Raw genomic sequence first — 22,012 nt, forward strand, 5'->3', positions numbered from 1 at the left:
ATACACATATCTGAATATAATAAATATATAAACCCATATAGAGCAAAGAAATTGAGACCTTTTTGCCCAACATCTTCATCTTACATTGTTAAAAATGAAGGAATTGATGACAGAGATTTTCCCAAGGTCACTGAGCTGGTCAGTGGCAGAAGAGGGAACAGATATATCTATATGCTTATCCATCACATAGTATTATTTTTCTTCGGATCAAAGATGAAAACTAGACTTCCTATGACACCCATTGCCTTTTAGCATAAGAGGAAAAACTGCAAAGATGGAGACATTTATTTGGCAAAAATCAATTATTTATGATGCAAAAATGTATAATTATTTTTCCATATATGCTGAATTGCAGATTGTTTCTGAGGAAGCCAATGACAAAAGCTGTCCTAATACAAGTGAAAAGAGTGTAAAATGTTATAGCACAAGGAAGATGTTTAGAACTCATGAAAGGAATGGGAAAGAGTCCAACTGCATCAGTAAACAGAATATTACCAGAAGCCTAAAGCCCTTTCAATGTTCCCCCTTGTCCCTTTCCCCCCTTCAAAGATAACTTCTATTCTGGCTTCTCATGCTATAGATTTATTTGTCTTTTTAAAACTTTGTTGCAAAGAACAATACAGTATGTACTCTTTTCTGTCTAATGTCTTCTGCACACTCATTTGTGAAATCTATGTCCTTCTGTTATCAGTGCACAAATTATCCCCTTATTAAGCATTCTTTAGTAGAGGAAAAAATGACAGATTTTTGTCTATGTAGATTATAATATTGGAATTCTCTGATACCAAAACAGCTTTTAAAATGTTATTTGCAATATACACTTGTAATTTTCATTACTAAATTAATTTAAGTAACATCTTAAATTCAAGTAACTAAATGAACCAACTGAATGAAATTCTCTCCACCAACCTCCCTATCACCAACTCCCTTATCTAGAAGACTTACAGTTCAATACCCCATTCTGTTTCTGTCTGTCTTGTCTTGATTACCAGAGTACCTTCTCTATTTAGGCATGAATGAAAATCTAACCAATACATTTCAGTAGAAACCAGGATTCCTAAAGCTGAGGCAGACTTGGGAAACTGACTCCAAACTCAGTTAACTGATTGTTCTCTGTTTCTCTCCTCTTCAGGTAAATGAAGTTAAGTTTCTTTCAAAGTCAATGAATGAGACAAATCACTCTCAGGTGACGGAATTTGTGTTGCTGGGACTCTCTAGTTCCAAGGAGCTCCAACCTTTCTTCTTTGTCATATTTTCTCTGCTCTACTTAGCAACACTGCTGGGAAACTTTCTCATTATCCTCACTGTGACCTCAGATTCCCACCTCCATACCCCCATGTATTTTTTGCTTGCAAACCTCTCTTTTACAGATATATGTTTTGCCTCTTTTGCTACCCCAAAAATGATTGCAGACTTGTTAGTTGAGCACAAGACTATTTCTTTTGAAGCCTGCATGGCCCAGATTTTCTGTATTCACCTCTTTGGTGGCAGTGAAATGGTGCTCCTTGTATCCATGGCTTATGACCGCTATGTTGCTATACGCAAACCTCTCCACTACATGAGAGTTATGAGCTGGCGTGTGTGTATTACACTGGTCCTCATCCCATGGTCTGTCGGCTTTATCCATACTATCAGCCAGTTGGCATTTACTGTTAACTTGCCTTTTTGTGGCCCTAATCAGGTAGACAGTTTTTTCTGTGACCTCCCTCTAGTGACCAAGCTGGCCTGCATAGACACATACATTGTCAGTCTACTAATTGTTGCAAACAGTGGCTTTCTTTCTATGAGTTCCTTTCTCTTCTTGGTTGTCTCCTATACTGTGATACTTATCACACTTAGGAATCGCTCTTCTGCTAGCATGGCAAAGGCCCGCTCCACATTGACTGCTCATATCACTGTGGTCATGCTGTTCTTTGGACCATGCATATTCATATATGTGTGGCCCTTCAGCGGTTATTCAGTCGACAAAGTCCTTGCTGTGTTCTACACCACATTTACTCCCATTTTGAACCCAGTTATCTACACTCTAAGGAACAAGGAAATGAAGGCAGCTATGGCAAAGCTGAGGAGTCACTATCTGAAGCCAGCACAAGTTTCTGCAATCATAAGAAATGCTCTTTTCTTGGAAACAAAGTAAACAACATGACTGTTACCACTGTACCCAAGTCTGTAGCCAGTTACAAATGGAATCACTGTGAAGTTAAAGCAACTCATTTTAACCAGTGGGGAGGGTTAAATGAAAGAAAAACGGTTGACAACAAAAATATCATAGGATGATCCTTACTAACTTTCAAATTCTCTACATTCCTTGTATCCTTTTCCTCTTTTTTCTATTAAAAATTTTTTAAGATACAAAGTTTGAAGTCACCAAGAAATGGCTTTTAATTATGTCATAAATAAATTGCACCTCTCTCTCTCAGAATTATACGGCTTAAATCCCAATTTTGGAGTTACAATAGGCATGAAGTACATGAAGACAAGTCTCTGAAGGCACGGCTCCCCAACAAGAAGGTATTTATATTCAACTTTCACAAATCCTTCTTCATTGTGGCTGCTTAATACATATTATTCATGGAATACAACTCACTGAAAAAGTTTATTAACCAGTGTGTTTTGTATTTGGTTAATTTCTGTTCAATACTGATAAAATAATCTCAGGAATTCAGACATGAGTTATTATTTCTCCACTTGTCATGATGACAGGAGCCCAAATCTTAGTATAAAACACTCATTCTCCCCTTAGGTGTTCATGATTCCTGTCTCCTCAAATAAGGTAGTTTTCTATATTAATACCTGGTAAGAATTATCATTTGTGTATACGGACTTTTTAGTCAGTGAATGTTTTATCTTAACAATGCATAATGGAGGCCCAGAAAATGACAGAACCCTATTTGATGGCTTATGGGTTAATCATTAACTTACCCAAGTAGGATCACTTAGGAGAACAAGATTTCCTAGGATTCCCTCCTATATGTCATTTTAGGCTTTTCCTTTTTTATTGTATTTAAGGATTTTATTCCATATTCTGGTTTCACAATGTGTTATACTTTTATCTGACTGTTTTCTAGAATCCACTCTTTAGAGTCTTTGAAAGGGATTCCATAATTGTTACGACTGAAAGAAAAATAAGCCTTCATTTCTAAGCCAGAGGGAACCAATTTACTATGGACATAACAAAATTAAAATGAAAACAAACATACATGAATTTCTAAGAATATTCATGTACTCAGACTATTTAAAACAACACACAACTCCCAGAATTCTACATTATCTTTGTGCTGTTCTATGTAAAAGATAATTGATTCATCATTGTTCTACTAATATTATTTACAACTTGATACTATGCAATAGGAAATGTAGTAAGAATTTTACATCTCCTTCTAAAACATCTTTAAGCCACCTCTTTGAGATACTTGTTCTCTTCATTTTATACATTATAAAAATAAGGTAAGAAAGGATAAGGATATTGAGTAGGTTTATATGGTTAGAACTGGCAAGTGGATTTATGTGCAGGTTGGTGGTGTGCTTTATTTTTGGGGTTTTTTTTGGCCGACATAGGCACACTTTTAAAAAGTACTGCTGCTTTTTAAAAAGTACTGCTGCTTAGTACGGAGTAGGTGGTGATCTGTGCAGAAAATGTGATTATGCTCTCATTCCCTTTCCAACTCATAATATGGAAAAATCTTAGAAATTGAGGACTTAGACTAAAGAGGGCACTCCAGTTTCTTGCAAAGTCAGTCATACAAGAGCACAGGCCAACAGATACAAGGTATTACTGTACATTCAGGTGATAGCTAAGAAAGTAAAGTGCTGGATACAAGATAAAGGAATGTGCATAGATACAAGATGAAGCAGGTATTAAGAACATACAAAGTAAAGGAGATTGTCATGACTATTGTGAATACTGAGAATAATTTTTAGCGCTGGTTTTTAATTTTCTGTAGGTCTGATTTTATTTTGATGACAGCAATTGTAACAGAGCTTATGTAGAACCAAATATGCATCAGACATTGATTTAAGTCCTTTATATACACTAACACATTTCATCCTTCCAAAATGAGATAGTATGATTATCTCCATTTCTACAAAGCAGGAGGTTGAAGCACAGAGAGAGAAAACAACTTGCCAATGATCACACAGCATGTGGTGACAGAGCCAGAATCTGTGTTCAGGTTGCCAAGCCTAGTCTCTTATCTACTGTCTTATTCTGCCTCTGCATTTTGTAACATGAGTCTAAAGAAACAAGAAACTATTTCCGTATAGTCCTACCTGTTCTTTTTTTTCTTAATTTTATTTTGGTATCATTAATCTACAATTACATGAAGGACATTATGTTTACTAGGCTCCCCCCTTCACCAAGTCCCCCACACATCCCCGTTCACAGTCACTGTCCATCAACATAGTAAGATGCTGTAAAATCACTACTTGTCTTCTCTGTGTTGCAAAGCCCTACCCATGCCCCCACCCACACTATACATGCTAATTGTAATGCCCCCTTTCTTTTTTTCCCACCTTTATCCCTCCCTTCCCACCCGTCCTCCCCAGTTCCTTTCCCTTTGGTAACTATTAGTCCATTCTTGGGTTCTGTGCTTCTGCTGCTGTTTTGTTCCTTCAGTTTTCTTTTGTTCTTACACTCCACATATAAGTGAAATCATTTGGTACTTGTCTTTCTCCGCCTGACTTATTTCACTGAGCATAATACCCTCTAGCTCCATCCATGATGTTGCAAATGGTCTTACCTGTTCTTTTGTGGACAGAATTTCTTTTTTATCAAGAGAAGGACCATAGAGGATATGCAACAAAGTTTTATTTTTCTTAACCACTCTACGAATTTATAACTTGCTCAATATGGGTTTTATTTTTCCCTAGGAAGGGACTATGGAACCTCTGAAATTGTGTACTAAATCAACATTTACCTTGTTTTAACTAAATAAAGAGTATACTGTGTCATTTCACATCAGGTTACATTGTATTTTGTTATATTATATCATATAAGAAGGCATTAGGGTCATAAACCATAAAACAGAAAAACAGAGGAAATGGTGAATACTGACATGGCAGCCAAGGAGAGAAGAGAAATATGGACCCCAAAGCCTTTGCATAGACAGGACACAGGAGGGAAAAGGTCTGTTGTTCAAGAGACAACTTTGCTTTCTTTTCACATAACAGCTGATAACATTAAGGGACTCCTCTTAATAATGAATAATGAAGCCTGTTTATTCTTACTTACGATATTGTTGCTGTAAATTGCTAGTCCTATATTCAAAACTAATGGAATTTAGGTAAAAAAAATTTATATCTTTTACCTCTGCAATTTATATCTTTTTTATATCTATTATATGATATTTTCTGTAACATTTTAAAATAAATTCTTAATTCCAAGGAATTGGGGGAAGGGGCAATATTATATCATATTTAAAAACCTATTTCCAGATTCAGTTCCTGGTTGCAATCTCCAATCAACCACTCAGTAGTTTTGCAGTATTGCCTTAAGAAGGTTACTGCATCTCTCTGACTTCAGTGAAACTGCAAATGGCTGTGATGATGCAAAGAAGCAGTGTGGAATAAGAAATATGCATACTGCTAGCACAGAGTTACAGCCTAAAAAGGTTACATACTCTTTTCAATACGTTAAGTACACCCAATCCATTTTCCTTTCCATTAAAAACAAAAAACACTTTATTGGGGTGTGACTCGCATAAAAAATTTGAACATACATAATGCATACAACTTGCTGTTTGGAAGTAAGTCTACATCAGGGAATCCATCGACCCTTTTTACCACGGGACATCCTCCTGGTTAAGGAGTTGAATGGATAACAGACCAGCTGCTTTAATTTCTTTCTCTTACACACTAACCAGCATATCATTTGGAAGCAACAATCACAATAAAAAAGAATGCTTCTATTGTAACGTTTTAATTGCACTATTATATGGCAAAAATTTTGTAAACTTTTAACTAATATTAATATTAAAAAAGAAAGAATGGCCAATTATATCAATTCTGTAAAATATGATTTCACAATTTATATATGAAAGTGTGAAAATAATCCATATTATAGAAGAGGAAAGAAAATACTGAACAGAAGCTTTTAAATATTGCCAATAGCTTAGATACACTAGCCTTTTACTATATATCTAATTTTCTTTAAGTTTAAAGAACAGCACATTTGTATATATTATTACACTCATTTTAATAATTCTATAAGCTATATCATTCCTTTTATTCCATATTCCACAATTTTCCTATTTTTCTCAACTTCCTCAGCAACCTATTTCTCATTCTGCATTCCTGTCCTGAATCAATGCTTCATATGTCTCTGAGAAGTATTATTTGATAAAACTTTGGTGAACAATTTACTTTTAAGAAGATTAGATCAACATTTGGCAATCTCAAGGAATAATCAAATTAGTTCTTCTTGAAAAGGTGACAGAGACAATCTGTTCAAGAAAACCAAAACAGTAAAACAAGAAATAAATGACTACTCAGTGATTCATATGGCACTGTAAACTGTGGGACACACTGGAATATGTCACAAAGTTTTTGGGGAGCTTTTATTTCAAAGTAGTTATTTGGAACTTGCATATGAACACTTGTCTTAATAAATTCTTATTAAAGTGACCAATGATGTCAAAAGTTTGGAAAAAAATCACCTGCATTGAAAAATAATAATATAAATACCCAGAAGAGTCATTTTTGTGACCTTGGATTAGTCAATGGTTTCTTACATCAAAAGCACAAGTGACAAAAGAAAGAAGTGGATGAATGAAAAAGCCTCAAAGGACATATTCAAGAAAGTAAAAATACAGACTACAGGTGGGGAGGAAATAGTTGCAAATTATATATCCAACATGCTAAGGGATTTATATACAAAATACACTAACATCTTTAACAATTCAAAAAGAAAAAGACAACCCAATTTCCAACAAACAAAACAGACACAAGACAAGATGATCAACATCATTAGTCATTAGACAAAATGCTAATGAAAACCAAAAGAAGATATCACTTCATACCTGATAGGATGGCTAAAGCCAAAAAAAAAAAACCCAGAAAATAATAAATGTTGATGAGGATATGCAGATAATTGGAATCCACATTACATACACTGCCAATGTGATAGACAAACGGTGAAGTCTCTTTGGAAAACAGTCTGACACTTTCACAAAATGTTAAATTTAGAGTTAACATAGGACCCAGAAATTCTACTCCCAGAGATATATCCTAGGGAAGTGAAAACATATTCACATAAAAACTTGTTTATCACTAGTCACAGAAGCGTTTTCATAATAGCCACAAAATGGAAACAACTCAAATGTCTATCAGCGGTTGAATGGCCAAACAAAATGTGATATGTTCATACAATAGAATATAATTCTTCCATAAAAAAGAATGAAATACTGATACATGCTGCAATATATATGAATGCTATAAACATTACACTAATGAAAGAAGGCAATTACAAAGGCCACATACCGTATGATTCCATTGTATGATGTCTAGATGAAGCAAACACAAGAAATGAAAAGTGGTTGATGGGACCTGAGACTGGGGTTTCCGTGTGGGATGAGAAAAATTTTAGTGAAAGATAAAGATGCTAGTGTTCTTCAGATAGGTAGCAGGGGAAAATTGAATAACTTCTGAATTGCAACAGGACCTGGCAGTTCCTTGTCATTGCATTTTAATGGACAGTAGGAAAAACTGGCATATCAGGAAAAGGCAAACCATGCCTTGGAGAAGTGTCTGTTCAGATTCTCCGACCATTTTTTAATTGGGTTATTTGCTTTTTGGGTGTCAAGGCATGTGAGGTCTTTATGTGTTTTGGATGTTAACCCCTTATCATATATGTTGTTTATGAATATATTCTCCCATACTATAGGCTGCCTTTTTGTTCTCCTGATGGTGTCCTTTGCTGTACAGAAGTTTTTAGTATGAAGAAGTCTCATTTGTTCATTTTTACTTTTGTTTCCCTTGCACAAGTAGCTGTGTTCAGGAAAAAGTTGCTCATGTTTATATTTCACTAGGTGAAGAGGTTGTCATTTCCCCATTGTATATTCATGGCTCTTTATTGTATATATGTGAGAATATATCTGGGCTCTCTATTCTATTGCATTGGTTTGTTCTTATGTGAGTACCAGATTGTGTTGATTACTGTAGCTTTGTAGTAGAGCTTGAAATTGGCGAGTGTAATGCCCCAGCTTTATTCTTCCTTCTCAGTATTGCTTTGGTTATTCGGTTTCTTTTGTGGTTCCATATCGGTTTTAGATCTATTTGTTCTAGTTTGTTGAAGAATGCTGTTGGTATTTTGATAGGGATTGCATTGAATCTGTAGGTTGCTTTAGGCAGAATGGTCATTTTCATAATATTAATTATTCCTATCCATGAGTGTGGGATGTATTTCCATTTATTGGTGTCTTCATAATTTCTCTCATGAGTGTCTTATAGTTTTCAGTCTATAGGTCTTTAACCTCCTCAGTTAAGTAAATTCTTAGGTATTTTATTCTTTTTTGATGCGATTTTAAATGGAATTTTTTTCCTGATTTCTCTTTCTGCTGGCTCATCATTAGTGTATAGGAATGCAACAGATTTCTGTGTATGGATTTTGTGTCCTGCAACTTTCCTAAATTCACATATTCTAGTAGATTCAGGGTGGATTCTTTGGGGTGTTTTATGTACAAAATCATGTCATCTGCAAACAGGGACAGTTTAACTTGTTCCTTACCAATTTGGATGTCTTTTATTTTTTTGTGTTGTCTGATTGCCATGGCTGGAACCTCCAGTACTATGCTGAATAAAAAAGAGGAGAGTGGGTATCATTGTCTTGTTCCTAATCTTAGAGGAAAAGCTTTCATCTTTTTGCTGTTCAGTATGATGTTGGTTATGGATTTGTCATACATGGCCTTTATTATATTCAGGACTTGGCCTCTATACCCATTTTGTTGAGAGTTTTTATCACGAATGGATGTTCAATTTTGTCGAATGCTTTTTCAGCATCTATGGAGATGATCATGTGCTTTTTGTCCTTCTTTTTGTTGCTGTGGTGTATGACGATGATGGATTTTCCAATATTGTACCATCCTTGCATCCCTGGAATAAATACTATTTGATCATGACGGATGATCTTTTTTATGTATTTTTGAATTTGGCTTGCTAATATTTTGTTTAGTATCTTTGCATCTATGTTCATCAGGGATATTGGTCTGTAATTTTCTTTTTGTGCTGTCTTTGGCTAGTTTTGATATTAGAGTGATGTTGGCCTCATAGAATAAGTTTGGAAGTATTCCCTCCTCTTCTACTTTTCAGAAAATTTTAAGAAGAATGGGTATTAAGTCTTCTCTGAATGTCGATAAACCTCAGCAGTGAAGCCCTCTGGTCCAGGGATTTCATTCTTAGGCATATTTTTATTTACCAATTCAATTTTATTGCTGATAATTGGTCTATTCAGATTTTTCTGTTTCTTCCTGGGTCAGCATTGGAAGGTTCTATTTTTCTTAAAAGCTAATCATTTTTCTAGGTTATCCAATTTGTTAGCATATAATTTTCCACAGCATTCTCTAGTAATTTTTGTAATTCTGTGGTGTCTGTAGTGATTTCTTTTCTAATTTCTGATTATCTTTATGTGTGTAGACTCTCTTTTTTTCATGAAATGTGTAGGTATGGGTTTATCTATTTTATTTTCTCAAAGAACTAGCTCCTGGTTTCATTGATTCTTTCTATTATTTTATTCTTTTCAATTTTATTTGATCTTTATTATGTCCCCCATTCTACTGACTTTGGGCCTCATTTGTTCTTCTTTTTCTAGTTTCATTAATTGTGAGTTTAGACTGTTCATTTGGGATTGTTCTTCTTTCTTGAGGAAAGCTTGTATTGCTATATATGCCTTCACAGCATCCCACAGATTTTGGGGTGTTGCTTGATATCTGTTTTTATTTGGTCATTTATCCATTGAGTATGTAGGTGCATGTTGTTAAGCCTCCATGTCTTTGTGGGCTTTTTGTTTTCTTGCATAATTTATTTCCAGTTTCATACCTTTGTGGTCTGAGAAACTAGGTGGCACCGTTTTAATCCTTCTGAATTTACTGAGGCATTTTTGTGGTCTAACATGAGATCTATTCTCAAAAATGTTCCATGTGTGCTAGAAAATATTGTGTATCCTGCTGCTTTCAGGTAGATTGTTCTGTAGATGTTTGTTAGGCCCATCTGTTCTAATGTGTTGTTCAGTGCCTCTGTCTCCTTACTTATTTTCTGTCTGGTTGATCTGTCCTTTGGAGTGAGTGATGTGTTGAAGTCTTCTAAAAATGAATGTATTACACTCTATTGCCCCCTTTAATACTGCATTTTTTTCACATAATTTGGTGCTCCCATATTGGGTGTATAGTTATTTATGATGGACTATCCTCTTGCTGGACTGACCCCTTTATCATTATGTAATCTCCTTTGTCTGTTACTTTCTTTGTTTTGAAATCCATTTTGTCTGACACAAACACTGCAACTCCTGCTTTTTCTCCCTATTATTTGCATGAAACATCTTTTTCCATCCCTTCACTTTTCGTCTGTGTATGTGTTTGGGTTTGAAGTGAGTCTCTTGCAGAGAGCATATAGATGGGTCTTGTTTTCTTATCCATTCCATGACTCTATACCTTTGGATTGGTGCATTCAGTTCATTCACATTTAGGGTGATTACTGATAGATATGTACTTATTGTCATTGTTTGCTTTAGATTCATAGTTACCAAAGTTTCAAGGGCATCTTCTTTATTATCTAACAGTCTAATTTAATTAACTTAGTATGCTATTACAAGCACAACCTAAAGGTTCTTTTTTCCTCCTCCATTCTTTATATATTAGGTATTATATTTTGTACTCTATATATCTCTTGTTTGACTTTGTGGGTAGTTGATTTAATTTTGCATTTGCTTACTAATTAATTGGTCTACTTCAATTACTGTAGTTTTATTGTCTCCGGTGACTCCTATTCAGCCTTTGGAGCACTTCTATCTATAGCAGTCCCTTTGAAATACACTGTCAAGACAATTTGTGGGAGATACATTCCCTCAACTTTCACTTAACTGGATATTCTTTGATCCCTGCTTCAAATTTAAATGATATTCTTGCTGTGTGGAGTATTCTTGGTTGGAGGCTCTTCTGATTCATTGCATTAAAAATATCATGCCAGTCTTTTCTGGCCTGTAAGTTTTCTGCTGAGAAATCTGATGATAGACTGATGGACTTTCCTTTGTGACATTTTCGCTCTTGGCTACTTTTAATACTTTGTCCTTGTTGTTGATCTTTGCCATTTTAATTTTTATATGCCTGGGTATTATCTTCCTAGGTCCCTTGTGTTGAGAGAACTCTTCATTTCCATGACCTGAGACTATTTCCTTCTCTAGACTGAGGAAGTTTTCAGCAATTATTTCTTCAAAGAGACTTTCTATTCATTTTTCTCTGTCTTCTTCTGGCACCACTATAATGTGAATATTGTTCCATTTGGATTGGTCACAGAGTTCTCTTATTATTCTTTCATTCCTAGAGCTCTGTTTTTCTCTCTGTCCCTAAGCTTCTTTGTTTCCCTGTTCTCTAATTTCTACTTCATTTGCCTTCTGTTCTACCTCATCTAATCTGCTTTTAAATCCCTCCATTATATGTTTCATTTTGGAAATTGTACTTTTCAAAGTTTCTCTCTCTTTCTTGAAGTCCTCCATGAGGTCTTGAAAATTTTTCTGTAGCTCTGTGAGCATGTTTATGATTTTTATTTTGAAGTCTTTATCAAGAAGATTGGTAATTTAATTTTCTCTGTACCCTCTTTCTGGCATTTTTTATAGTAATTTTGTTTGGGCTAAATTCCTTTGTGGTTTCATATTTCTAATGATTCTGATGGAATAATAACTTTGTGTAGATGGCACACTCTAGTGCCTGGAAGCTCTATTCTCTGGAGCTTCCCAGCACATGGAACAATGGCAGAGGTTGCAGGCATGATGCTCTGGTGCCTGCCAGGAGGAAAGAGCTCTTTCCTGCTTCCCCACTTCAGTTTCTGCCTCCACTACCAGGTCCAGTGGGCTGAGTGCATAGGGTGGAGCCTGTGTGTTATGCCTGTGCAGCTGTCATTGGTGGGGCTGCCCTCCTACTGGCCTGGCACCTAGGGGCAGCTAGTGTGCAGACTGCTGCCTGCAGGAGAAAGGAGTGGCAAGCTGCATTGTCATGGTGGGGGGCCTCAACACTGCATTGCCAACCAGGAGGATGGAACATCTGATGCTCCTGAAAGTCCCCAACCTGCTGGGTTGAGTGTACTGGGATGATTTTGTCTACCTGTCCTTTCTCCTGAGCAGCAAACTGTGTATAATCCTTGCTCCTTTAGCACCACTCTAGCTGTTGGGAACTCTCTCAAAATGCCCACTTTTCTTTTGTCTGGAGCAGCCAATTGTGAGTACTTGTTCTCTACAAGCAGGTGGAATCTCAGTCTCTCTGAGTAGTCTAATCTGTCTTTGTGTTTGTTTCAACCTCTCTAATCTCTGGAAGACCATGTAATATGGGTTTGTGCTCCTGAAACAGATTTTCAGGAGTGAGTATTTAGCAGTCCTGGGCTTCTACTCCATTCCCGTTCCATTTCTTTTCCTCTCGCCTGTGAGTTGCGATAGGGGGAGGGCTTGGATCCCACTGGATCATGGCGTTGCTACTTTACCCTGTTATGTGAGGTATTCTCTTTTCCCCAGATGTAGGTAGTCTGTAGCATTCTTCAGATCCTTCTTTCAGAATTAGCTTTATTTGCTGTATATTCATGTTATATGTGGTTTTGGGAGGAGGTTTCTGCATTACTTCTCACTCCACCATCTTTGTCTCTCTTCAAATGAAACATTCTTAAGACTTCCCATTGAACACTTTTACTGCTTCTCCTCTCATGAACACTTTTTTTCAAAATTCTTTAGAGTTGATCTCCATGCCTCCAAAAACCACCTACTCTAGCCTTTAAAAAAATTCCTAGATCACACCTGCCACTGTTCTCATCTATAGAACACAGTTATTCCTCCAGCTGCTACTTCTGCTTTCCCTAATGCAGACTTTACCTCTCCCACTGTGATGCTTTGTTGGGGATCCAAGGCTTCCATGTTCCTGCAAACTCTGGTTATGTGACTACTGTAGACTACATGGACATATATCAGAAATACAATGCCATGTTTCTACAGATTAAGAAAAAAACTAATAGTGCCTGTTGAATTATAGTATTAGCTGACATGTTTTCTCTAGAAATGCCTAAATAATAAATAATGTTTCAAAATTAGGGATCATATCATCCATCCTACTTCATTACCTAACACAGTGACTAGTATAACTAGCAGTCAATAAATGTTGCTCAAAATGATATTTATTATAGTGGAATCTCTGCTACTACAATCAGAGAAAATAATAGTAAAATTACTATAGGGAAGGAGGAGTTCTTGGTATTTTCAGAAGATACAGCATTGATAACCATGTATATTCAAGTAACAGGTTAAATTTTAAATGAACTGAAAAGTAAAAAGAAGTCAATACATCTAAGATCAACATATAAGTTGGGATCTCTATTGGGAGTCTGCAACTTTACTAGTTAAAAAAGTATGACTTTCAGATATATAGAATTACTTCTACTGACTCTTTCTCCATCATTCTAATCCCATGTCACTACTGTCATCAGGAATATATTAATTATCCATTTCACTGCTACAGGAAGACAATTGGAAATTTTCAATTATGATCCAAGAAAACATTACCATCAAAAATTGCAGATGATTTAGAGGTGGAGCCAAGATGGCGGCGTGAGTAGGACAGTGGGAATCTCCTCCCAAAAACATATATATTTTTGAAAAATACAAAAAATACAACTAATTCTAAAAGAGAGACCAGAAGACACAGGACAACAGCCAGACTACATCCACACCTGCGAGAACCCAGTGCCTAGTGAAAGGGGTAAGATACAAGCTGCAGCCCGGCGGGACCCGAGGCCCCTCACCCCAGCTTCCAGCGGGAGGAGAGGAGTAGGAGCGGGGAGGGAGAGGGAGCCCAGGACTGCTAAACACCCAGCCCTAGCCATTCACACCAGAGCACAGACACAGTGCATGTGTGGAGTGCTGGAAACTAGGGAAACAAGACAGCAAGACCTGTGAGCGGGTCCTGAAGCTGGTGCCCCTGTGACAAAGAAAAGCAAGTACTTTTTGAAAGGCTTAAAGGGACAGGGATGCCACAGCTGGACGGAAGCATCCTGGGTCACAGTCCAGCAGCTGGAAATTCCAGGGAACTCCAGGCACACTAAACCCCTGGTCAACAGCTCTGAGACCCCTCACAGAGGTAAACAGCCAAACAGCCTCCCGTCCATTACTCCTCTGGGGCCCCCCATAGCAGAGCAGCAGCCTGAGGCTGGCCGTGCCCACAGCAAGGGAGCTTCCTCCAAACCGCCGAGCAAGATACAGAGACCCAGTCTACACGCAATTGCCCAACACAAGCCACTAGGGGTCGCAGTTGTCCCAGTAAAGAGGCCAGAAGCAAGTGGAAAGCTTTAGCTCTCCCAGATGACAGAAAGCCAATAGCTCACCACTGCACCTATCAACATGAAAAGGCAAAAAAATCTGATCCAGACAAGGCTAACCCAGACAGCTTCGACATCTTCTACATCTTCCCCTGAAAAGGAACCCTGGGAGATAGATTTAATGACCTTCCTGAAAAAGAATTCAAAACAAAAGTCATAACCATGCTGATGGACTTGCAGAGAAATATGCAAGAACTAAGGAGGGGGAATACAGAAATAAAACAATCTCTGGAAGGACTTCAAAACAGAATGGACAAGATGCAAAAGACCATTAATGGACTAGAAAACAGAGAACAGGAACACAGAGAAGATGAAGCAGAGAGAGATAAAAGGATCTCCAGGAATGAAAGAATTTTAAGTGAACTGAATGACCAATTGAAACAGAACAAAATCCGCATTATAGGGATACCAGAAGAAGAAGAGAGAGAAAAAGGAATAGAAAGTGTCTTTCAGGAAATAATTGCTGAAAACCTCCCCAAACTAGGGGAGGAAATGGCCTCTCAGACCACAGAGGTACACAGAACTCCCATGACAAGGGATACAAGGAGGGCAACACTAAGACACATAATAATTAAAATGGCAAAGATCAAAGACAAGGAAAAAGTATTAAAGGCAGCCAGAGAGAAAAAAAAAGGTCACCTACAAAGGAAAATCCATCAGGCTGTCATCAGAGTTCTCAACAGAAACCCTACAGGCCAGAAGAGAATGGCATGATATACTTAATGCAGTGAAACAGAAGGGCCTCGAACCAAGATTACTGTACTCAGCATGATTATCATTTAAATATGAAGGAAGGATTAAACAATTCTCAGACAAGCAAGTTGAGGGAATTTGCCTCCCACAACCCACTTCTGCAGGGCATCTTACAGGGACTGCTCTAGATGGGAGCACTCCTAAAAAGAGCACAGAACAAAACACCCAACATATGAAGAAGGGAGGAGGGGGAATAAGAAGGGAGGGAAATAAAGAATCATCACACTGTGTTTATAATAGCTCAATAAACGAATTAAGTTAGACAGTAAGATAGTAAAGAAGCTAACCTAGAATCTTTGGTAACCACAAACGTAAGCCTGCAATGGCAATAAGTACATACCTTTCGATAATCACCCTAAATGTCAATGGACTGAATGCACCAATAAAAAGACACAGAGTAATAGAATGGATAAAAAAGCAAGACCCATCTATATGCTGCTTACAAGAGACTCACCTCAAACCCAAAGACATGTACAGACTTAAAGTCAAGGGATGGAAAAAGATATTTCAGGCATACAACAGAGAGAAAAACGCAGGTGTTGCAATACTAGTGTCAGACAAAATAGACTTCAAAATAAAGGACATAACAAAAGACAAAGAAGGACATTACATAATAATAAAGAACTCAGCCCAACAAGAGGATGTAACCATTATAAATACAGGAGCACCCAATACAGGAGCACCAACATATGTGAAAGAAATACTAACAGAATTAAAGGAGGAAATAGAGTACAATGCATTCATTCTGGGACACTCCAACACACCACTCACTCCAAAGTCAGATCCACAAGACAGAAAATAAGTAAGGACACAGAGGCACTAAACAACACAATAGAACAGATGGACCCAATAGACATCTACAGAACTCTACATCCAAAAGCAAGAGGATACACATTCTTCTCAAGTGCACATGGAACATTCTGAAGAATAGACCACACACTAGGCCACAAAAAGACTCTCAGTAAATTCCAAAAGACTGAAATCCTACCAACAAACTTTTCAGACCACAAAGGCATAAAACTAGAAATAAATTGTACAAACAAAGCAAAAAGGCTCACAAACACATGGAGGCTTAACAACACGCTCCTAAATAATCAATGGATCAATGACCAAATCAAACTAGAGATCCAGCAATATATGAAAACAAATGACAACAACAACACAAAGCCCCAACTACCTTGGGACACAGCAAAAGCACTCTTAAGAGGAAAGTATATAGCAATCCAGGCATATTTAAAAATGGAAGAACAATCCCAAATGAATGGTCTAATGTCACAATTATCAAAATTGGAAAAAGAAGAACAAATGAGGCCTAAGGTCAGCAGAAGAAGGGACATAATAAAGATCAGAGAAGAAATAAATAAAATTGAGAAGAATAAAACAATAGCAAAAATTAATGAAACCAAGAGCTGGTTCTTCCAGAAAATAAACAAAATAGATAAGCCTCTAGCCAGACTTATTAAGAGGAAAAGAGAGTCAACACAAATCAACAGTATCAGAAACAAGAAAGGAAAAATCACGACGGACCCCACAGAAATACAAAGAATTATTAGAGAGTACTATGAAAATCTATATGCTAACAAGCTGGGAAACGTAGGAGAAATGGATAACTTCCTAGAAAAATACAACCTTCCAAGACTGACCGAGGAAGAAACAGAAAATCTAAACAGACCAATTATCAGCAACGAAATTGAAGCGATAATCAAAAAACTACCAGAGAACAAAATCCCGGGCCAGATGGATTTACCTCGGAATTTTATCAGACATACAGAGAAGACATAGTACCCATTCTCCTTAAAGTTTTCCAAAAAATAGAAGAGGAGTGAATACTCCCAAACTCATTCTATGAGGCCAACATCACCCTAATACTGAAACCAGGCAATGACCCCACCAAAAAACAAAACTACAGACCAATATCCCTGATGAACACGTAGATGCAAAAATGCTCAACAAAACCTAATCAAAAATACATCAAAAGGATCATACACCATGACCAAGTGGGATTGATCCCAGGGATGCAAGGATGATACAACATTCGAAAATCCATCAACATCATCCACCACATCAACAAAAAGAAAGACAAAAACCACATGATCATCTCCATAGATCCTGAAAAAGCATTTGATAAAATTCAACATCCATTCATGATAAAAACTCTCAACAAAATGGGTATAGAGGGCAGGTACCTCAACATAATAAAGGCCATATATGATAAACCCACAGCTAGCATCATACTGAACAGCGAGAAGCTGAAAGCTTTCCCTCTGTGATCGGGAACAAGACAGGGAAGCCCACTATCCCCACTGTTATTCAACATAGTACTGGAAGTTCTAGCCACGGCAATTAGACAAAACAAAGAAATACAAGGAATCCAGATTGGTAAAGAAGAAGTGAAACTGTCACTATTTGCAGATGACATGATATTGTCCATAAAAAAACCCTAAAGACTCCACTCCAAATCTACTAGAGCTAAAATCGGATTTCAGCAAAGTTGCAGGATACAAAAGTAACACACAGAAATCTGTGGCTTTCCTATACACTAACAATAAACTAATAGAAAGAGAAATCAGGAAGACAATTACATTCACAATAGCATCAAAAAGAATAAAATACCTAGGAATAAACCTAACCAAGGAAGTGAAAGACCTATACCCTGAAAACTATAAGACACTCTTAAGAGAAATTAAAGAGGTCCCTAACAAATGGAAACTCATCCCATGCTCTATGTTAGGAAGAATTAATATAGTCAAAATGGCCATCCTGCCCAAAGCAACATACAGATTCGATGCAATCCCTATCAAATTACCAACAGCTTTCTTCAATGAACTGGAACAAATAGTTCAAAATTCATATGGAAACACCAAAGACCCTGAATAGCTAAAGCAATCCTAAGAAGGAAGAATAAAGTGGGGGGGATCTCACTCCCCAACTTCAAGCTCTACTACAAAGCCACATAATCAAGACAATTTGGTACTGGCACAAGAACAGAGCCACAGACCAATGGAACAGAATAGAGACTCCAAACATTAACCCAAATATATGTGGTCAACTAATATTCGATATAGGGGTCATGGACATACAATGGAGAAATGACAGTGTCTTCAACAGATGGTGCTGGCAAAACTGGACAGCTACATGTAAGAGAATGAAAATGGATCACTGTCTAACCCCATACACAAAAAGTAAATTCGAAGTGGACTTGAATGTAAGTCATGAAACCATAAAACTCTTAGAAAAAAAAATAGGCAAAAATCTCTTAGACATAAACATGAGTGACCTCTTCTTGAACATATCTCCACGGGCAAGGGAAACAAATGCAAAAATGAACAAATGGGACTATATCAAGCTGAAAAACTTCTGTACAGCAAAGGACACCATCAATGAACAAAAAGGTATCCTGAAGTATGGGAGAATATATTCGAAAATGACAGATCCGATAAAGGATTGACATGCAAAATATATAAAGAGCTCACACACCTCAACAAAGAAAAAGCAAATAATCCAATTAAAAAATGGGCAGAGGAGCTGAATAGACATTTCTCTAAAGAAGAAATTCAGATGGCCAACAGACACATGAAAAGATGCTCCACATCGCTTGTCATCAGAGAAATGCAAATTAAAACCACAATGAGATATCACCTCACACCAGTAAGGATGGCTACCGTCCAAAAGACAAACAACAACAAATGTTTTCAAGGTTGTGGAGAAAGGGGAACCCTCCTACACTACTGGTGGGAATGTAAATTAGTTCAACCATTGTGGAAAGCAGTATGGAGGTTCCTCAAAATGCTCAAAATAGAAATACCATTTGATCCAGGAATTCCACTTCTAGGAATTTACCCTATAAATTCAGCACTCCAGTTTGGAAAAGACAGATTCATCCCTATGTTTATTGCTGCACTATTTACCACAGCCAAGATATAGAAGCAACCTAAATGTCCATCAGTAGATGAATGAAGATGTGGTACATATACACAATGGAATATTAGCCATAAGAAAAAAGCAAATCCTACCATTCACAACAATATGGTTGGAGCTAGAGTGTATTATGCTCAGTGAAATAAGCCAGGTGGAGAAAGACAAGTACCAAATGATTTCACTCATATGTGGAGTATAAGAACAAAAGAAAACTGAAGGAACAAAACAGCAGCAGAAGCACAGAACCCAAGAATGGACTAATAGTTACCAAAGGGAAAGGGACTGGGGAGGATGGGTGGGAAGGGAGGGATAAGGGCAGGAAGAAAAGAAAGGGGGCATTACGATTAGCATGTATAGTGTTGGGGGGCATGAGGAGGGCTGTACAACACAGAGAAGACAAGTAGTGATTTTACTGCATCTTACTATGTTGAAGGACAGTGACTGTGAACGGGGATGTGGGTTGGACTTGGTGAAGGGGGGAGCCTAGTAAACATAATGTCCTTCATGTAATTGTAGATTAATGATACCAAAAAAATTGTTGATGATTTGAAATCACTTAAAACAAAAGACACTGTTCTCCCAAGAATTGATTTAGATGTAGATAACGTCTTCAAAAGCAGATGCTCCTTTGTATTTCACCTTTTATTTTTCTTATTCACCATACAACTTTTCTAAGTTCAAGATAGCTTGTAAAAGTAAAGATAAAAGGAAAACAGTTCTGGTAAAAGAGAATATAGAATAACTCAGTAGAAAAAAATAACATTTTTTTCATGGTCTGAATTCCTTACTATGAATACCTTTATTTATAAAGTATATATTGAATTACCCCTCCACCAAATCAAATAAAGTATCAGTCATAATTCCTTAACATTTTTATGGTTATTAAATCTAAAGGTTGAGTTTAAAGAACTATTTAATAATCTCCAGGGAATAACTGCAAGGAACTAATGTACTGGTTTCCTTCATATAAAAGAACTCCATGAAGTGCAGAATCACAGCTCTAGGAGTTCCAAAAAACTCTGGACCTTTCAGTTTTGCCACTATTTTGTATTTTAGTTTATATTATTTGTAACTGGATAGAGAAGGGATATTATCTAATCACTCAAAGTGATAATTCCTCTAAATCCTCACCTGAGCTCTCTCACACATGTAATGTTGTCTCTTCCTCTCCTGTTATAACTTATATAAATATGTAACATATGCACAGAAGTGCACAGAAGGAAATCACATATCTTTGTAAGATTCCATACCAAGAACACTTCCCTGCCACTATCAACCCCAAGAATAAACAGAACAGCACTGGAACTTTGAAAGCCCTTTCCTGTCCCTACTCTCCTGGATAACCACTAGTGGATCTTTCTTAATACTATAGATGAGCTTAGCCTATTTCTGAACTTTATTTAAATAGCTTCATATGCCACACTCTCTTTTGTGCATAACATTTGGTTACTATTGTTAGTGAAATTATCTTCCTGAGTTAGCTGTTCAGAAGAAAATTTTCATCATTTACTATAGAAGATAATATATAAATATTGTCTCCATAGATTCTTAGAGTGAAATTCTGTAATGGCAAAGAAAACATTTCAGATACTCAATTTCATATGTAAATAAGTTAGTTGATTACATACCCTAATGCATGTAACTGGATATACCAATTGGTTGAACATCTTAACACCTCTTCCCACTCTTCTTCATTATTAGTATTGTTACATTGTCCATATAATTTTTATTAATGCATGAAAGCTCAGACACATGAATATAAATAGAAATTAGAATCCCTAGCAAATTATGTGATATTAGAAAGTCAAACCCATGCTCAGCTAACTGATTGATCTGTTTCTCTTCTATTCAGGTAACTGAAGAGAAGTTCCTTCCAAAGTCAACAAATGAGACAAACACTCTTAGCTGTTGCAATTGTGTTACTGGGACTCTCCAATTACCAGGAGCTCCAACCTTTCTTGTTTGTCATATTTTCTCTGTTCTACCAACCAACAGTGCTGGGAAACTTTCTCATTATCCTCACTGTGACCTCAGATTCCCACCTCCATACCCCTATGCATTTTCTGTTTGCAAACCTCTCTTTTATAGATATATGTGATGCCTGTTTTGCTACCCCAAAAATGATTGCAGACTTGTTGGTTGTGCTACAAGACTATTTTTTTTAAGCCTCTTTGGTCCAGATTTTCTTTGTTCACCTTTTCACATGGCTTATGACCAGTATCTTGCTATATGCAAACCTCGCCACTACATGACAGTCATGAGCTGCTGTGTATTTATTATTTCTTGTCCTCATCTCCAAGTTTGTGGGCTTCGTCCATACTACTAGCCAGTTGGCATTTACTGTTAACTTGCCTTTTTGTGGCCCTAATCAGGTACACAGTTTTTTCTGTGACCTCCCTCTAGTGACCAAGCTGGCCTTCATAGAGACTAATATTGTCAGCCTATTGATTGATGCAAACAATGGCTTTCTTTCTAGAGTTCCTTTCTCCTCTTGTTTGTCTCCTATGATACCTATCACAGTTAGGAATTCCTCCTCTGATAACATGGCAAAGCCCCACTGATTGACTGATCATATCACTGGGGTCATGTTATGCTTTGGAGCATGTATCTTCATATATGTGCTGCCCTTCAGCAGTTATTCAGTTGACAAAGTCCTTGGCATGTACTATACCATCTGAATTCCATTTTAAACCCAGTCATCTACACTCTAAGAAACAAAGAACTGAAGGCAGCTATGTCAAAACTGAACTCAGTATTTGAAGTCGGCAGGATTTCTGTATCATAA

General features: G+C 37.0%; 1 protein-coding gene and 1 pseudogene across 1 annotated transcript; both read left to right on the forward strand.

Annotated features, from left to right (window-relative positions):
• The first annotated feature begins 1,117 nt into the window (after window positions 1–1,117).
• Window positions 1,118–2,137, forward strand: LOC108403565 (olfactory receptor 4K15-like). The gene has a single exon (XM_037015835.2). The coding sequence runs from the start codon at window positions 1,163–1,165 to the stop codon at window positions 2,135–2,137; it is 975 nt and encodes a 324-aa protein (XP_036871730.2). The 5' UTR covers window positions 1,118–1,162.
• An 18,976-nt stretch (window positions 2,138–21,113) lies between these two features.
• LOC108385237 (olfactory receptor 4K15-like) lies at window positions 21,114–22,012 on the forward strand (annotated as a pseudogene).

The sequence above is a fragment of the Manis javanica genome, chromosome 8 (genome assembly GCF_040802235.1).
Source record: "Manis javanica isolate MJ-LG chromosome 8, MJ_LKY, whole genome shotgun sequence".
In the NCBI taxonomy this organism is placed as follows: Eukaryota; Metazoa; Chordata; class Mammalia; order Pholidota; family Manidae; genus Manis; species Manis javanica.

What these genes read in the sequence shown, in the direction of transcription:
- LOC108403565 (XM_037015835.2), top strand. Translation starts at nt 1,163, where the DNA reads ATGAATGAGACAAATCACTCTCAGGTGACGGAATTTGTGTTGCTGGGA.